Source organism: Ovis aries, chromosome 9, assembly GCF_016772045.2.
Source record: "Ovis aries strain OAR_USU_Benz2616 breed Rambouillet chromosome 9, ARS-UI_Ramb_v3.0, whole genome shotgun sequence".
NCBI lineage: Eukaryota > Metazoa > Chordata > Mammalia > Artiodactyla > Bovidae > Ovis > Ovis aries.
The window spans coordinates 94,620,521-94,637,440 of record NC_056062.1 but is presented as its reverse complement, the minus strand read 5'-3'; the positions used below and the strand labels follow the sequence as shown (position 1 = coordinate 94,637,440).

Below are 16,920 nucleotides of genomic sequence, written 5' to 3'. Positions count from 1 at the left end.
GCGGCTATCTCTCAAGTGATATAATATTTTATCTGTGCTGTGTTGTGTCTGACTCTTTTCAACCTCATGGACTGTAGCCCGCCAGGCTCCTCTGTCCATGGGATTCTCCAGGCAGGACCACTGGAGTGGGTTGCCGTGTCCTTCTCCAGGAGATCTTCCCGACCCAGGGATTGAACCGCGTCTCTTGTGTTCCTGCGCTGGCAGGTGGGTTTGTACCACTGAACCACCTGGGCAGCCCCAAGATAAAGCTGATTGTTCTCAGTGAATCTCTTCTCAGTGAATTTGATCATTGTCAATTCAACTGGTCGGCCCCCCGAAGCCGACCCAGAGACACATCTTCAGCCCGAAACTCCGTCAGCCCCTTTCAGCGCTCAGTCAGTCACAGCACCTTCTCCATACGCTGCATAAATCTCATTTTGGATGTCAGTTGCATTTTTACCTTTCTTGAAATAGTAAAGCATGATATTCTAAATTTAACTTATATGCAGAGTACATCATGAGAAATGTTGGGCTGGAGGAAGCACAAGCTAGAATCAAGATTGCTGGGAGAAATATCAATCACCTCAGATATGCAGATGACACCACCCTTACGGCAGAAAGTGAAGAGGAACTAAAAAGCCTCTTGATGAAAGTGAAAGAGGAGAGTGAAAAAGTTGGCTTAAAGCTCAACATTCAGAAAACGAAGATCATGGAATCTGGTCCCATCACTTCATGGGAAATAGATGGGGAAACAGTGGAAACAGTGTCAGACTTTATTTTTTGGGGCTCCAAAATCACTGCAGATAGTGACTGCAGCCATGGAATTAAAAGACGCTTACTCCTTGGAAGAAAAGTTATGACCAACCTAGATAGTATATTCAAAAGCAGAGACATTACTTTGTCAACAAATGTCCATCTAGTCAAGGCTATGGTTTTCCCAGTGGTCATGTATGGATGTGAGAGTTGGACTGTGAAGAAAGCTGAGTGCAGAAGAATTGATGCTTTTGAACTGTGGTGTTGGAGAAGACTCTTGAGAGTCCCTTGGACTGCAAGGAGATCCAACCAGTCTATCCTAAAGGAGATCAGTCCTGGGTGTTCATTGGAAGGACTGATGCTAGAGCTGAAACTCCAATACTTTGTCCACATGATGCAAAGAACTGACTCACTTGAAAAGACCCTGATACTAGGGAAGACTGAGGGCAGGAAGAGAAGGGGACGACAGAGGACGAGATGGTTGGATAGCATCACCGACTCAACGGACATGGTCCGGGAGTTGGTGATGGACAGGGAGGCCTGGTGTGCTGCCGTCCACGGAGTCGCAAAGAGTCGGACACAACTGAGCGACTGAACTGAACTGAACTGAATATGCCAAAAATGTAGCCTTTTTCTTCCATCTTCAATATTAAAATGGCTACCCAAAAATGCGCCAATTTTGATAACTTTTTAAATGCACACTGATATGACAGCTGTCACAATACAATCTAATTGTTTCTGATGAAGTTAAAGACAAGCACTACTCGGGGCTTCCCTGGCGGCTCAATGGTAAGAAATCCACCTGCCGACGCAGGAGACGGGCTCCATCCCCGGTCGGGAGGATCCCCTGGAGGAGGAAATGGCAGCCCACTTCAGAACTCTTGCCTGGAAAATCCCACGGACAGAGGAGCCTGGCAGGCTGCAGTCCACGGGGTTGCAAAGAGCTGGACACGACTGAGCGACTAAAACAACAACAAAAGCGGAACTAGAGCCAGCCTACAGGAAAACACGAACAAACTTTCTGGCCAACCCAGTTCTCGGCATCAGGTCCCATCACTTCACGGCAAATGGATGGGAAAACAGTGGAAACAGTGACAGACTTTATTTTCTTGGGCTCCAAAATCACTGCAGAAGGTGACTGCAGCCATGAAATTAAAAGATGCCTGCTCCTTGGAAGAAAAACTATGACAAACCTAGACAGCATATTAAAAAAGCAGAGACATTACTTTGCTGACAAAGTTCTGACTAGTCAAAGCTATAGCTTTTCCATAGTCACGTATGGATGGGAGAGTTAGACCATACAGAAGGCTGAGTGCCGAAGAATTGATGCTTTTGAACCGTGGTGTTGGAGAAGACTCTGGAGAGTCCCTTGGACTGCAAGGAGATCCAACCAGTCCATTCTATAGGAGATCAGTCCTGAATATTCACTGGAATGACTGATGCTGAAGCTGAAGCTCCAGTACTTTGGCCACCTGCTGTGAAGAGCTGACTCATTTGGAAAGACCCTGATGCTGGGAAAGACTGAAGGCGGGAGGAGAAGGGGACGACAGAGGATGAGATGGTTGGATGGCATCACTGACTCGATGGACATGAGTTTGGGTAAACTCCAGGAGTTGGTGATGGACAGGGAGGCCTGCCGTGCTGCAGTCCACTCACACGACTGAGTGACTGAACAACGATACTTTGTTTAAGGTCAAGGAGATACAGGATTAACAAGATTGAGGAAGACAATCAGATGGAGTGAAAGTACAGGCTTCTGTTAGGGAATGAGGAAAGTCATGAATGGTCACCATGTCATCTAGCTAATACCGAAGGAATAGAATGTCGTAATTTCTGTTCTCTAAAAATGCATATTCTTTGTCTGTAATATATCAGTTATAAAAAGAGAGTTAGTCAAAGATCTTGAACCAGCACAATATGTTTCAAACTGAGGTCATAAAATCCAAAGATACCCTTTAACCTTTAACAAGAATTATACTGGAGCACAGTTGACTTGGAATGCTGTGTTAGGCTCAGGTGTACCGCAAAGTGACTTAGTTATGCGTATACATATATCTATTCTTTTTCAGATTCGTTTCCCATATAGGTTATTGGAGTTTTGCAGAGAGTTCTCCAGGATGCCCTTCAGCCTTTCAACAAAAGAAAACAGGAAGCAATGGCAAGGGCAAGTTTTGTCTCTGTCTGCCTCAGCCGTGCGAGTTTGAACGACGTGCAGACCACGTCGTGATGGGAGATGCATTCCTTCTTGTACATTATGCTTGAGTCTGAAAATCCTTTCAAAAAACTAGAGGAGAGAAATCGCATGGCGCACCACTGGTGAAAACTTGGCCAAAGTCAGTGGAGTCATGGTTTTTCTCAAACTTTGAACTTTTTATGTTGTATCAGGGTTTAGCCAATTAACAGAGTCGTGGCAGATTCAGGCGAATACAGAAGGGACTCGGCCCCGGATATACATGCATCCATTCTCCCCAGCCCTCTCCCATCCAGACGGCAACACAACACCAAGCAGAGTTCCATGTGCTCTGCGACAGTCCTTGCTGGCTATCCATTTCGAATACAGCAGCTGTCCACGGGGTCGCACAGAGTTGGACACAGCTGAAGCGACTCAGCAGCACCAGCAGCAGCGTGCACAAGAGTCCTGTTTTTTTTTTTAAATGAAGACTCAGCAGAAAGAGGCTCCACGCAATGCTACGCCAGCTTCAACATCCCCATTTCTTTCAGTCTTTCTTTCGTGGCTTATTACTTGCCTAGGTAAACTGCCTAGTAATGATGCTCACTTTTACCCTTTATGATATAGTGTCCTTTTAAAATTGTACTCTAGAGTATAATCATATTTCACACAGAAAAAACCTCGAACGTGACCCCTGTTTTCATTTCCAGCCCTGACCCTGGCTGACTTCCAGCCTCTTGGGACCTCAATGTCTTCCTGCGCTTCTTTCTTATATAAAATGCAAAGGCCAGAAGAAAAGGTGGCTGAAACTTCTTTGGTTTTAAAATGTGGCTGTTTTGATTTAGTGGAAAGGCAGACATTTTTCCGTACCACTCCTTCCCGGGTACTTGGACCACAAGGCTGAGATCAAAAGATGAATCACTTTGCCGTACACCCGAAACTAACAAAATATGGTGAGGCGACATGAATTTCTTTCTTAAATTATTGTTCTTGCAACCACAAACCCCAGTTGCAATGGGATTGAAATACTTTGCTGGGAATGAAGAGTTCTCTGGATGTTGGCCTATACACCCCAACCTTACTCCCCAAAGCACACACCCCCAGCTGGTGATCAACCAAGGTCAGCTTCCCGGGCTTCCCTGGAGGTCCAGTGGTGAAGAACCTGCCTCTCAGTGCAGGAGACGCGGGTTTGGTCCCTGATCCGGGAAGATCCCACATGCCACAGGGCCACGGAGCTGTGACCCAAACTGCAGAGTCTGCGCTCTAGAGCCGTGAGCCGCAACGACCGAAGTCCGCGCGCCTGCAGCCCGCGCTCCATGACGAGAGAGCCGCGAGGAGAAGCCCGAGTGCCCCAACCACACAGAGGGCCCTGCGGGAGCGGAGACCCAGCTCAGCCAGAAACAAACAGATGAGTAAATGGCAGGACGAGCCCGCCTTCCCTCGTGCTCAAAGAGCACCTCTCACTGTCTGACTGTCCACCCTTCCTGCTCGTGAAATGCAGGACTCTGTGTGTTTACCACACTCTTTAGGAATATGCGTGTCTGTGTCAGATAATTCCATCGCAGAAACTCGTATTTCAAGGGCTGTCTGGGCCGCTACTTGAGGACCCCGGCCGAGGTTTCCTCTCTTCCCAGCACTGGGGTGTTCTTGCAGAGCAGGGAAGGCAATCTGGCAATGAGGACAGGACTTCCAAAAAGAACAGAGACATCCTGCGCCTTGCCGAGTGACTCAGCGCTGGCCAGGTGCTCCCTGAGTCACGGCCGATCCACCACCCACACCCTGGAGGGCATCCTGCTGACAGAGACGGCCACCGTCCTGGCTGCCAGATCGCTGGCATTCCGTGAGGAAACCATGTCCTTCTCTGCATCTGCTGACTTAGTGCCCTGGCACGGGAAAACCCTTCGGAAAGGAAAAGCAGAACTGGGTTGCGATCACAGCAACGATGCTCTAGCGAGGGCCTGTTCTTGCAGAGCAGTTCAGACCTGACCCTTGCCTTCCGCAGTCGCGCTGTTCACTAACACGTGATGACGGCCGGAACTGGCACGAGAGACGGAGTCCCAGGCATGCAGGGGGCGGCGACACGTGTGGGTCTAGAATCTTCAGCAGAAACTTCATGCATGTGACAGGGGTTAGGCTGAGTCTCGAACTAAGAGTGAGACACGCAGGCAGGGAAAAGGAAGGACATTTCCAGAAGTGGGGAGGATGAAGTAAGCGCCCAAAAGCGCAGAGGCAGCAACGCACCTGGCCTGTCAGCATGGAGCAAGAACCAGCATGAAACATTACCTCCGTGATCGGCATTCTGCGTCCCACATTTGATCAGAGGAGCACATCCAGCCCATCTCATTAAAGCAGTGTGACTCACAGAGCAGGCCTCACTAGGCAGCTCTTCTCCGGATCTGCATTCCATGAAACCGTGCCCTAGAAAGTGTGAAACTCTTCCTATCGCCTCTTTGTGGTTAATCGGGAACCCCATTCTCCCACATCTCTTTGATCTGACCTGCTTCTGGAGTGAGAGATCTTGGTCAATTACAGAGCTGGCTGAAATTCGATCAAAAGAGTCCATTACTATATTGCACAATACTGCTGAGACCTGGCAAGGGTGGAAGAAAAGGCTAAGGAGGATCTCTATTAGAAAGACACTTTAGTAGAGAAAATTAAACACTGACCCACAGAATTATTAAATAAAATACCACCTCACGTCATAGGAAGATGAGCCACAAACAGATTAAATGTCTATTTCATTTGAAGGTTAGAATTAGCACGGTCTCTGTAGGCACATCTGAGTCATTGAGTTGATATGACTCATGTCTTACCTCGAGGCTGCTACTGACTGTTGCCTAGCACGGACACCGCGCAAAAGCAGCCCCAGTCCTGGAAAGCGAGCTCCCCACTTGCCACGGCACAGGAGGACCGAGAATGCCGCCGGCCACACCAACAAGCGATGCTGCGCCCACCAGGCCCGCAGCCACCACCGCCGCCCCCAGCAGGGCGCGCTGGGGCGACGCAGGATGGGAAAGAACAGAATACCAGCCAAAGAGAGACAAGGTTCACCTCGAGGCAGTGGTTTCCATGGGCCCAGACTCTCGAGTCTTCACATGCACAGGAGAGTGCAAGTTCACTCACTTGAGGCGCCTGCCTGTTTCTCTTCAATGAACAGTCATCTTTCGATGCTCCCACTAGCTGGCTTTCGTTGCCAAAACAAACCTGGCATGTACAACTGGCCCCTCCCTCCCCTGTTTGGAGCCGTCCCTAGAGGAACCTGAGCGGCTGTGCCCGGGGCTTAAGTCCTCAGCAGATCTGCCAGATAAACACAGCTCCCGCTGTGAGGCTGTGCTTCTTTCATTGTTTCAGTTGACACGCATGTGGGACGCTACATCTGTCCAGATGAAGCATTTTCTAATGCTACCTGGCTGGGGCACAGTTTTTTTAATTCATCCATCCAGAGAGGACACCTTTCTCTCTTTAGCTCAAAAGCTTCTTAGAGGTGAATTGGGAGTTCTGATCCTCCTTCTGGACGCAAGCTTTATTAATAAACACGCTGTCGCTTACTCAACTTTCTCAGTATTGGGGATAAGCAAACAAGAAGCTGGAGAATAGACGGGGCAGAATTAATTCAGTCCATTCTCTGGAATGCCGTCCCTGCGAGAGCGCCCCTGCTACCCGTGTCAGCGCACCCAGTGAGAGGCACAGCCTGCTTACCTCGCTCTCCTGGGGAGCCTGGCACACCTGCATTTCCTGGGAAGCCCGGGGCGCCCGGGGGTCCTTGCTCACCAGGAGTTCCCGGGGAGCCCGGCCTCCCAGGCTCTCCGGGAGGCCCCTGGATGGTCCGCACTGATGTCGAGTGGCTGGGAATCTGGTTAAGGATGGCCGTGTACCTGGACATGTGACCTGAGACAGGAAAGACACACAGCATCCGATGAATGGTCATGCGTGCAATGGGAGAGCTGGACATACTATTTGTCAAGGCTCCGGACAATTCTGTTAGACACCCACCAAGGCAAGAGGCATATCCCTCTGAAATAAGTTGATTTCCAAATGAAAAGATTCTGTATTTCCCTTTGGATGATATTAGCAGCTGGACTGTGTTCAAATTCCATCTCATGCATTTGGAATTCGATAGCTCACGTCAGCATCTCGGTAAGTATCACTGAGCAGGGGTCATAAATTGTATCTTTACCCCAACATTTATCTGACCCCTAAACCCTCACCCAGCAGTCCCCTTTTCCAGCAATTTCCACCCAAATGATTTGTCTTTTTTCCCAACCCACAAAGCCTACCCCACCCTCTTGCTCACAAATCCCCGGACAAGCACCCTGTTTCAACTCATCTCTTCATTGCCAAGCCTTTTTGCAGAAACCTTTACTTGAGTCCCAGCTGCAGAAACTCTCACTAGCTTTATTTTTTTTTTAATTTGGCTTTCTCTCATTATCCCTTAACTCAGTTGAGCCTGTAAGAATGGATGTTAATAAGCACAAGTAAAAACTGAGAAAAAATTTGATATCATAATTCCCCATTTTCCCAGCATCGTCAGTAGACAATATTTCCCTACAGAAGTGAACTTTCCAAATGACTATTATTTATTCCTCTTTAAATATCTAACCCTAAATAAGAAATGGCAACCGTTTCTAGAGGGGAGATTTCCAAGATACGGTCGATGCCTTCTCAAGCCTAGGAGCAGGGCCGTCATTAGGACAGGGCGGCTGATGACGCAGGCCCGCCGGGAGGCTCGCTCCTGGCAGTCCGGGCAGGAGCAGCCGTTTCGGCCCCTGCTGTCTCAGCTTCCTGCTCTGATAAAGGGGCGTCCTCCGCTACTTCTCCAGAGGTCGTCACTGGAGCCTCACACAGTTCAACGTTTCCTAGCATAATTCTTCTGATTAGCTCTGGACTGAACAGCAGATAACCGAGCAAGTGAGGAACTATAAGCCACGTGGTAACCAAGCTCGGAGGCGGAGCTGAAGGGAGGAAAGATGAAGCTCGGTGACAGAGGCGCGGCTCCGGAGAGGCTGGGCTGCGCTCATGGGGCCGCGTCAGCCTCCGCCGCGTCCTTCTCCGACAAGGACGTTGACAGGCAGGCCCTCCCCGTTTTACAGGCCTGTTTCAGCTCTGGTATAACCCCGCTGGTTTCCGAGAAAGTATTCACAGGAATCTGACAATTCCTGAGGGGAAAAATTGGATTTTGAAATCTCAATTTTTAGGCCACGTTTCAAACAATCACATATCCGCACAATATTTCTATTCCAAAGTGGAATAAGACAGTAACTACTGTGATATAGTCCTTATGCTATGGCCAATGAGTCATTAGGATTTAACCCTTAGGCTTCCTTAAAACAACTCTGTACCATTTACACTGTATACTTGAAATGAGACCCCACAGAATAATCCAAGACGCAGGTCAGCTGCAGACATATTCTGCTCGAGTTGTTTCCCTTCTACAACTAATTGTGTTTTCAGAGAGTCTTATTTTGGAGTTAATTTAAGTAGTTTCCCTTGTAACTTCTCTATCTCACACACACTAGTGTGCTATTTGGCATAAAACGGACTAACGGTGAAATAGAGGGAGTATCCAAACTAGAGGGAAAGTTCAGGTTTAAACGAAGAAACGGGGCAGGCGTGACGTGAAGCGTGTTCCGGGGCAGGTTCTGGCGTGGACGCGAGGACCCCGTCACACGCCCCGTGAGGCTTGCACCCGTGCGTGCGTGTGCTCCCGTGTTTGTGTCTCATGGCGTGAGTCTTGCAGAGAAGGGCCGTGGGCAACCAAAGACACGGATAAGAAAGAGAGACTGATTTAAGTCCGGAGGTTGGGGGGCGAGTTCTGCTGCCTTAGTTTGGCAGCTTTCAAGTCCTTAGCACTTGATGAAGAAGATTTATTGATTTGGAGAGATGAAGAAGAAATAGAAGATTTGATCTGGGCAGTCAAGTTAAACCTATACGGGCGAACAGGGGGCTTCCAGACCAACAGCAGGGAGGAATCTGGCGTCTGCACCGTCGCTGTGGAAGGCCAGGGTAATCTGTAATGAGGCTGCATCTAAAGCGGCAGTGACCCCAGGTGGGTCAGCGATGGCCAGGTGCGAAGCTGGCGGGCCTGCACCGAGACCGCGCTGAGTCCGTGCGCGCAGAAGGCGCGTCTCCGCCCGCCCGGAGCCAGCGCCCACCCGCGGCCGCGGCGCACTTACTCTGGATGAGCTGCTCGCACACCTGGCGCGCCACCGCCCTCACCATCGCTTGGGACTGAAGGTCGCCCTGGGGGAGAGAAAAAGCGGAGCGCTGACTCCCGGCCGCCGCCCAGCCCGGGGCAGGACCTCCAGGGCGGAGCTGGGGCTGGACCCACCGTCGCCCCCGGCCCTTCGCTGCCGAGCAGCGGGCAGGACGGCCCACCGCGCACACAGGCAAGGGGCGAGCACCCCGCAGGCGCCCGCAGGCTCCCGAGAGCCCGCTCCGGTCCCACATTCTAAAAGAATTTCAGTGTTTGGAACAAACCCATTAACTATATATCAGTTAACGCCTTCTTTGTCACTCTTTAGAGCTTGTAAAATACAGCGCTTTCTCAAGCAGTGGCTTACTGAATACTAATAGCGACCAGAGAAAGACGCTAAATCCATTTACAGAGGTAAAAACGCACTGCCCAAGTTCCCAGCGAGGAAGTTTCACCACTGCGTCTATCAGAAGTGACTGCACGATTATCTGAGCAGCGGCAGTTTCTCAAAGGAGAGAAACGGCCCCTGAAATGACCCGTTTTAAGCCTCACGGCCAGTGCTCTGACCCCGCACGTCACTGTTTTCCTGGGTGCCGATATCGGAAACACGCAAGCCTCGATCTACCGCTCGGCGTTTTGAACAGAGCGTTTACTTCTCTGAAACCTCTTCCCATCTGCTGTATGTCTTCATTAAATCCACTCTGTGAGTTAAATGAGTGGTCCTCTCCGTTTCAGCCCTAAACAAATGCTTCAGGTCACCTCGCCGGGCGAGCAGAGCTGCAACGAGAAGCCAGCTGGCCTGACCTCCAGCCCGTGGGGGGATCCGCTTGAAAAGGTGCTCACAGGCGGGTGAGCTGGGGTCGGGGGAGGCGGGTCAGGGGAGGCGGGTCGGGGGTCGGGTAGTGAAGCGATGACTGACCGGGACAGAGAACCACCCTCCCTCACCAGGCTCCCGGACGAAGCCACGCAGCCGAGGGCCCGGAGATACTCACCCTCTCTCCCCTCTCTCCCTTTGCTCCAGGGACACCCTGCAAAATTGTAAATTGTCGAGTTAGGACGCTGCACTCAGCCAAGCATGATGGTACGCATCTTTTCTGATTGTATGAAGAGGTTTCCCTTAGCGCTCATCATTCTGCAGCCAAAGTAGACACACAGCCACAGGAGTAAACAGACAGCAGCCTGTCACCCCGCCAAGCAGCAGCGTCTCTGTGCTGTTCTTGTTACCTCGTCGGTTATCCATTTATTTGTAATTGAAGGATAACTGCTTTACAATATTGTGCTGGTCTCTGCCATACAACAAGATGAAGTGGCCGAAGGTAGACATGTGTCCCCTCCCTCCTGAACCCCTCCCTCCTCCCTCCCCATCCCTCCCCATCCCACCCCTCCAGGATTTACGGAGCCAGGTTGAGTTCCCTGGGTCACACAGCAACTTCCCACTGCGATCTGTCTAACACATGGCAAGGTGAGCATCCGTGTTCGTCTCTCCACTCGCCCTGCTCTCTCCTTCCTTCCTCCCTCCTCGTGTCTGTGAGTCTCTTCTCTGCGTCCACGTCCCCACTGTGGTCCTACAGACATTTTAAACATTTCACTTGCCCAGTCTCTGCATGCCAAGTCACAGTACGCTTGAACACAAAATTGGGATCCTGCAGCAATACTGCTCTGTAACAGTGTCGCTGAATAAATCATTCCCATCTTTTCACACGAAATGCCTCTCTCTCCTGATGCTGCACAGTCGATTTCACAAATCTCTGCTGAGAAGAGACATGGTTTTCATTTTTGAAGGCATATCTCTCACAGAAAGGAAAACATCTTCCAACCTCAGAGCTCAAGTGAAAGGTGGAATCTGTGAAACGCTAGCTCTTCTTTCCATTCGGGATTAGCGGCACGTGAGGCTTTCTCCCTGATTCTCCCTGGTAATGTGAGCCTGTATTAACGTGAGCTCCCAGCTCAACTATTGTTTTGTTTTGTGGCTTAGCTACTCTTTGACCCATAGGAAACCTTACCATATCTGTAAAAACTTTTGCTGAAAAACAACGGTGTTTTTTTTCAGTGTTTGTGCAGTGAAATTACATGTATAATGCAAAACATGTGTCTTCAGAAGAATTTCTTCTCGTTGTTTCAACTCCAAGGCAGGGTAGTAAGTTTACCGAACAACACTTTTTTATAACCTCTACTAGAAGGATAGAAAGTGCCATTTACAGATGGAACTTGTCACGCTGTCAGGCTGTTCCCAGTTGTTACTGTAATCTCAACAGGTCCCAAATCAAACAGTCTCTTTTCCAAAAATCTCTATTCAGCTAGTCATCCAAAATAAAAATTCTGTTCATTCCATTGTGTGCAGGTAAACTGGCTTCCTGGAAAAACGAGACGCCCTGACCTGTGCTGTTTGCGGCTGTCAGAGGTGCAAATAGTTGCACTGGGGCTGATTCAGGTGGCAGACAGGCTGTTGCTGAGGGTGGGGCTCCAGAGGGAAGGGAGCGCGACACCCACTCCCTGAGCAGGTGCGCCCGGCCCGCCCGCCCCTCCGTCCCCCTTCCTTCCCCTGCCTCTCGCACGCCTGCCTCTCACACACTCACGCGTTTTGTGTTGTTCTTGGCCGTGCCCTGCGGCACGGGGCAGCTTACTTCCCTGACCAGGGGCTGAACTGAGCCCCTGCAGTGGGAGCTCGGGGTCTTCGTGACGGGGCCACCGAGGAATGCCCCCCACACTTCGGCATCGCAGCTCCTCTCGTACTCACCCCTCTGCTCCACCACCTGGCTGCTGGCCCAACCATCTCACGCCAGGGCATTCCCGCCTTCCTTCCAGCCAGCTTCCCTAACGAGGGACCCTCCTCTTCCGGCTCATCCTCTGCACAGCCACAAGTCTCGCCTCCGATGCAGTTCCGGATGCAGTTCAGAAAGCTGGGTGCCTGCTGGCCGCCGGCAGCTCCGCCTGCATCCAGCCGCCCGGTGACTCTCAGATACCCGTGTGGCAGTCAGAGTCCTTGCTTCCAAAGGCTTGTTATGATGTGTGGCCCCAACGTCCACTACCACCTGCTTATCAAAAGGACAACTTCTCATTCCTGCAGACCTGGTCCAGTCAGTGTATCAGGACACTTGTGAGAAAGGCATTAAGCGTGTATCTTATCTATCAAGTACCAGCAATATTCTAATGCATCACTCAAGTACCGCCTGTTCCACACTAAATCTTTATCACGGTACACTTTTAACCATGTGTGTGCTCATTTGCTCAGTCATGTCAGATTCTTTGTGACCCTATGGACAGCAGCCCGCCAGGCTCCTCTGTCCCAGGGAGTCTCCAGCCAAGAACTCTGGAGTGGGCTGCCATTTCCCCCTCCAAGGGCTCTTCCAGAACCAGTGAAGCCTCCTGTCTCTCCTGTTTGGCAGCTGGGTTCTTTACCATGCTGCCAGCCGGGAAGCCGTATTTAACTATGTAACACAAAGATTTCTCTTCTCGCTATGGAGATGGTGAGATCTCTAACGCTGGGGATCATAACTTATATTACTTTATATTCCCAAAACCACCTAGCCTGTTAAAAGAGTCACTTGAATATTCACTTAAGTGCAATGTTAAATTAAAATATTTCTTATAAATCTAGGACTGCTGCCTACTTCCTTTTCAAGCATTTGATGCAATACAAATTCAAATACAATTCAAATTCAATTCCCAAATCAGGATACAAAAGTTAGTATCTGTTCCTCATCTTTAATAAGCCAAGAAATTGTTTGTAGATACCAGTGGTTTAAAACTCAAGCTGCTTTTACCACATGTCAAGTACACATCTCGGCACATTAACTCATTTAAGCTGCCTAACACCCCTGTAAGGGGAACTCATTTACTCCCTCCAACCATCTCATCCTCTGTCGTCCCTTTCTCCTCCTGCCCTCAATCTTTCCCAGCATCAGGGTCTTTTCCAATGAGTCAGCTCTTTGCATCAGGTGGCCAAAGTATCAGAGTTTCAGTTTCAACATCAGCCCTTCCAATGAACGCCCAGGACTGATCTTCTTTAGGATGGACTGCTTGGATCTCCTTGCCGTCCAAGGGACTCTCAAGTGTCTTCTCCAGCACCACAGTTCAAAGGCATCAGTTCTTCGGCGCTCAGCTTTCTTTGTAAGTCCAACTCTCACATGCATACATGACCACAGGAAAAACCGTAGCCTTGACTAGACGGAATTTGCTGGCAAAGTAACGTCTCTGCTTTTCACATATAAAGAGAGTGATGCATTGAGAGGATAAATAAACTGCCCAAGGTCACACAATAAGAAAGTGGAAAGTCTGGGACCAGAAGCCACTCAGCTGGTTTCCAGAACCCTTGCTCGCCACAGTGCACTCTACTGCTGCCATGAAAGAGGGCACTGCTCAACACCTTTGCTAGCCTGAACCTTCCATTTCAGTGTGGGCAATACTTTTCTTAAGGCAGTAATTTAAAAAGCAAACAAACACCTCCCAAATCTCACTCCAGTCATTCAGAATTAGTCTCTGAGTCATTTCTTAAAATCTATCTCATCTTGAATATTTTTTGTCTCTGAACCAACGTATTCTTAATGTTTCCATTGCTAGCTATCATGTGTTAACTTTTCCTGTTTGAAACTTGGTCAAAGAAACCTGAGTGATGAGGGGAACGGGCAGTAGCAGGTGTCGGCGCCTCTGGTGTGCAGAGACTGATGCGTTTAACGAGGCCTGAAATTCCTCACACTCAGCCTACCAACGCTTGTGCCAAAGTAGCCTCGAGACACAGCAAGGTGGTCTCCCGGAAAGACACATTTAGTGAACACATCTGAACGACAAGAAATTGTTTTTTATTCCAACTTCTCTGACGTCTTTCCTTTGATTTTTCATTTTGCAAAATAAAAACAAACTCAAAATTCCTGAGTGAACGAAGGTCTGTAACTCCACCAAAACAAGCTTTGATGGAAAACACACAGTCCCTGTAGATGTCAGCAAGAAAAACTGGCATATTTTACTTTGATTTCAGGAACACTTGACATGCAAAGAAAAGAAAATACAGTAGCTACATTCACAGATTTATAGAATTTAGTACTGAAGGAAAGAAGAATGATCTCATGGTCCAAGTCCCAAATATTAGGTGTCTGCTGCTGCTGCTAAGTCACTTCAGTCGTGTCTGACTCTGTGTGACCCCGTAGACGGCAGCCCACCAGGCTCCCCCGTCCCTGGGATTCTCCAGGCAAGAACACTGGAGTGGGGTGCCATTTCGTTCTCTAGTGCATGAAAGTGAAAACAGAAAGTGAAGTCGCTCAGTTGTCTGCTAACTAAAATCAAAATACCCCTAGCTCAGCTCTGAGTTGAGCTTCCATGCCTGACCCTAAATCTGTAAAACTAATCTCCTCATACTCACCTGAGTACCAGCCTAACTAGAATGTAATCACACTTTCGTTCTTTGTTTTACCAAACGTTTATTAAGCACGGTAAGCCCCCTACGCACGAACCGTCAAGCTGTGAACTTGCGAAGACGTGACCGTGCACTCCATCAGAGGCAGGTTGATGGAGTGATGCCATCCAACCACCTCATCCTCTGTTGCTCTCTTCTCCTCCTGCCCTCAATCTTTCCCAGCATCAGGGTCTTTTCCAATGAGTCAGCTCTTTGCATCAGGTGGCCAAAGTATTGGAGTTTCAGCTTCGACATCAGTCCTTCCAATGAACACCTAGGACTGATTTCTTTTAGGATGGACTGGTTGGATCTCCTTACAGTCCAAGGGACTCTCAAGAGTCCCTTCTTCTCCAACACCATGGTTCAAAAGTATCAATTCTTTGGTGCTCAGCTTTCTTTATAGTCCAACTCTCACATCCATACATGACCACTGGAAAAACCATAGCCTTGACTAGACGGACCTTTGTTGACAAAGTAATGTATCTACTTTTTAATATGCTGACTCGGTTGGTCATAACTTTCCTTCCAAGGAGTAAGCGTCTTGTAATTTCATGGCTGCAGTCACCATCTGCAGTGATTTTGGAGCCCCAAAAAAGTCAGCCACTGTTTCCCCATCTATTTCCCATGAACTGATGGGACCAGATGCCATGATCTTCATTTTCTGAATGCTGAGCTTTAAGCTAACTTTTCACTCTCCTCTTTCACTTTCATCAAGACGCTTTTTATTTTCTCTCCGCTTTCTGCCATAAGGGTGGTATCATCTGCATATCTGAGGTTATTGATATTTCTCCAGCAATCTTGATTCCAGCTTGTGTTTCTTCCAGTCCAGCGTTTCTCATGATGTACTCTGCATAGAAGTTAAATAAGCAGGGTGACAGTATAAGGCCTTGACGTACTCCTTTTCCTATTTGAAACCAGTCTGTTGTTCCATGTCCAGTTCTAACTTGCTTCCTGACCTCCTACAGGTTTCTCCAGAGGCAGGTCAGGTGGTCTGGTATTCCCATCTCTTTCAGAATTTCCCGCAGTTTATTGTGATCCACACAGTCAAAGAATTTGGCATAGTCAATAAAGCAGAAATAGATGTTTTTCTGGAACTCTTTTGCTTTTTCAATGATCCAGCATAGCTACTCAATAAACATTTTTGAATGAATTAATTGGGAAACTGACATTCTGAGAAGGCAGGTAAAGAAGCTTAAGCGATGTGGCTACACAGCCAGTTAAGGCCGTGTGAGGGTGACGCCTGGAACCCAGGTCTCCTGACCTCTGATGCAGAGCTCACGGTGCGGCGTGACACTGGTGCACCCGCCGGCATTTATTTCCAGCGGAGCTCGGGGCCCCTTGCACGCGCTTGCTCACTGTCTGCTCTCCTGCAGGGGAGGCAACCTTGAGCTTATGCCTCGGGTAGGAATTAAAACAGCAGCAGCAGCGATGCACGTTCTGCCCTGGGAAGTCAGCAGCTGAAGGCAGCGTGCGTGAAAGCCAGCCTTTTCCTGGCACAGACCATAGGAAACAAACTATTCTCAGCGGGCAGCGTGTCTCTCCTGGTCTCTCTCCCTCCTGCCTTCCTGGACAGCCATCCACGGGAAATCAATCAAGCTTTCACCCCGAGAGGCACAGCCCATCTGGCAGGAGGCAGGCGTGCGGCTGTGCCCACCCAGCGTCCCAGGGGAACTCTGGGCTGGGCGCTTCAGGGGGCCCCTGGCTTTGAGGAGACTCCAGTGCTGCCTCTGGCACAAACACCACTGTCAAGGGCCCTTTTCTGCTGATTGGCAGCAACTGAAGGGAATATCAACAAGCGTTCTATTTCCAGGAAAAAACTACTGCTGTTTCTGAATTTATTTAAAGCCCATGTTTAAAGTCTGCTCCAGAGCTACACAAGTCCAGGTGGTTCGCAGGGTGGGGCCCTCCTTACTTTCCGCATTTCAGAGTCACTCTGTCCCCTCACACACAGCCACCATCCCGTGCCAAGCACCCTCTAGGGCCTGTTCTTCCTTCCTATCCATCCTCCTAGGATTAGGATCAAGTCGAACTGGATTAAGGGACACTGCACAAATGCATTTGTTTATTGTCCAACCAAATTCAAACCAGTTTCGGGTTTATTTTTGTTTGTTTCTGTTGCGCCTCAAGATGCCTCGAAGCCTTGGGCACCCTGAGACCTCTCATGACTTTCTGAGAAGCAGATTTAACACGCTGTCTCTGGCACTTTCTTGCCCAGAACCTTTCGCCCTCTGAGCCCTGCGGACGGCTTCTGGAACTCCTGTTCCCCGAGCACATTATGGGAAGTGGACTAAAGCAGAGATAACGGACAAGGATGTGTAAGGAGAGCCCTTAGCCTTCCTCTGTGGCCCGTCACTAGCGTGACTTGAAGAGAGAAGGCCTAAAAAGGTTTGGAACAATGACAACGTGACTACATTCCAGTCGGAATAAGTCTACGGC

General features: G+C 49.3%; 1 protein-coding gene across 8 annotated transcripts in view; it reads right to left on the bottom strand.

Annotated features, from left to right (window-relative positions):
• The window catches only part of COL14A1 (collagen type XIV alpha 1 chain), a 225,232-nt gene that overhangs the window by 21,431 nt on the left and 186,881 nt on the right, over nucleotides 1–16,920 (bottom strand). For all 8 annotated transcript variants that reach the window (XR_009595100.1, XM_060394001.1, XM_042254547.1 and 5 more), the window contains exons 43-45: nucleotides 10,088–10,123; nucleotides 9,076–9,142; nucleotides 6,602–6,790 (exon numbers count right to left, since the gene is read on the bottom strand). Coding sequence is in view for 7 of the 8 variants with exons in the window: in XM_060394001.1 (XP_060249984.1) it covers nucleotides 6,602–6,790; nucleotides 9,076–9,142; nucleotides 10,088–10,123 (292 nt within the window). In the remaining variant the exon portion in view is untranslated. The remainder of the gene's footprint in view (nucleotides 1–6,601; nucleotides 6,791–9,075; nucleotides 9,143–10,087; nucleotides 10,124–16,920) is intronic.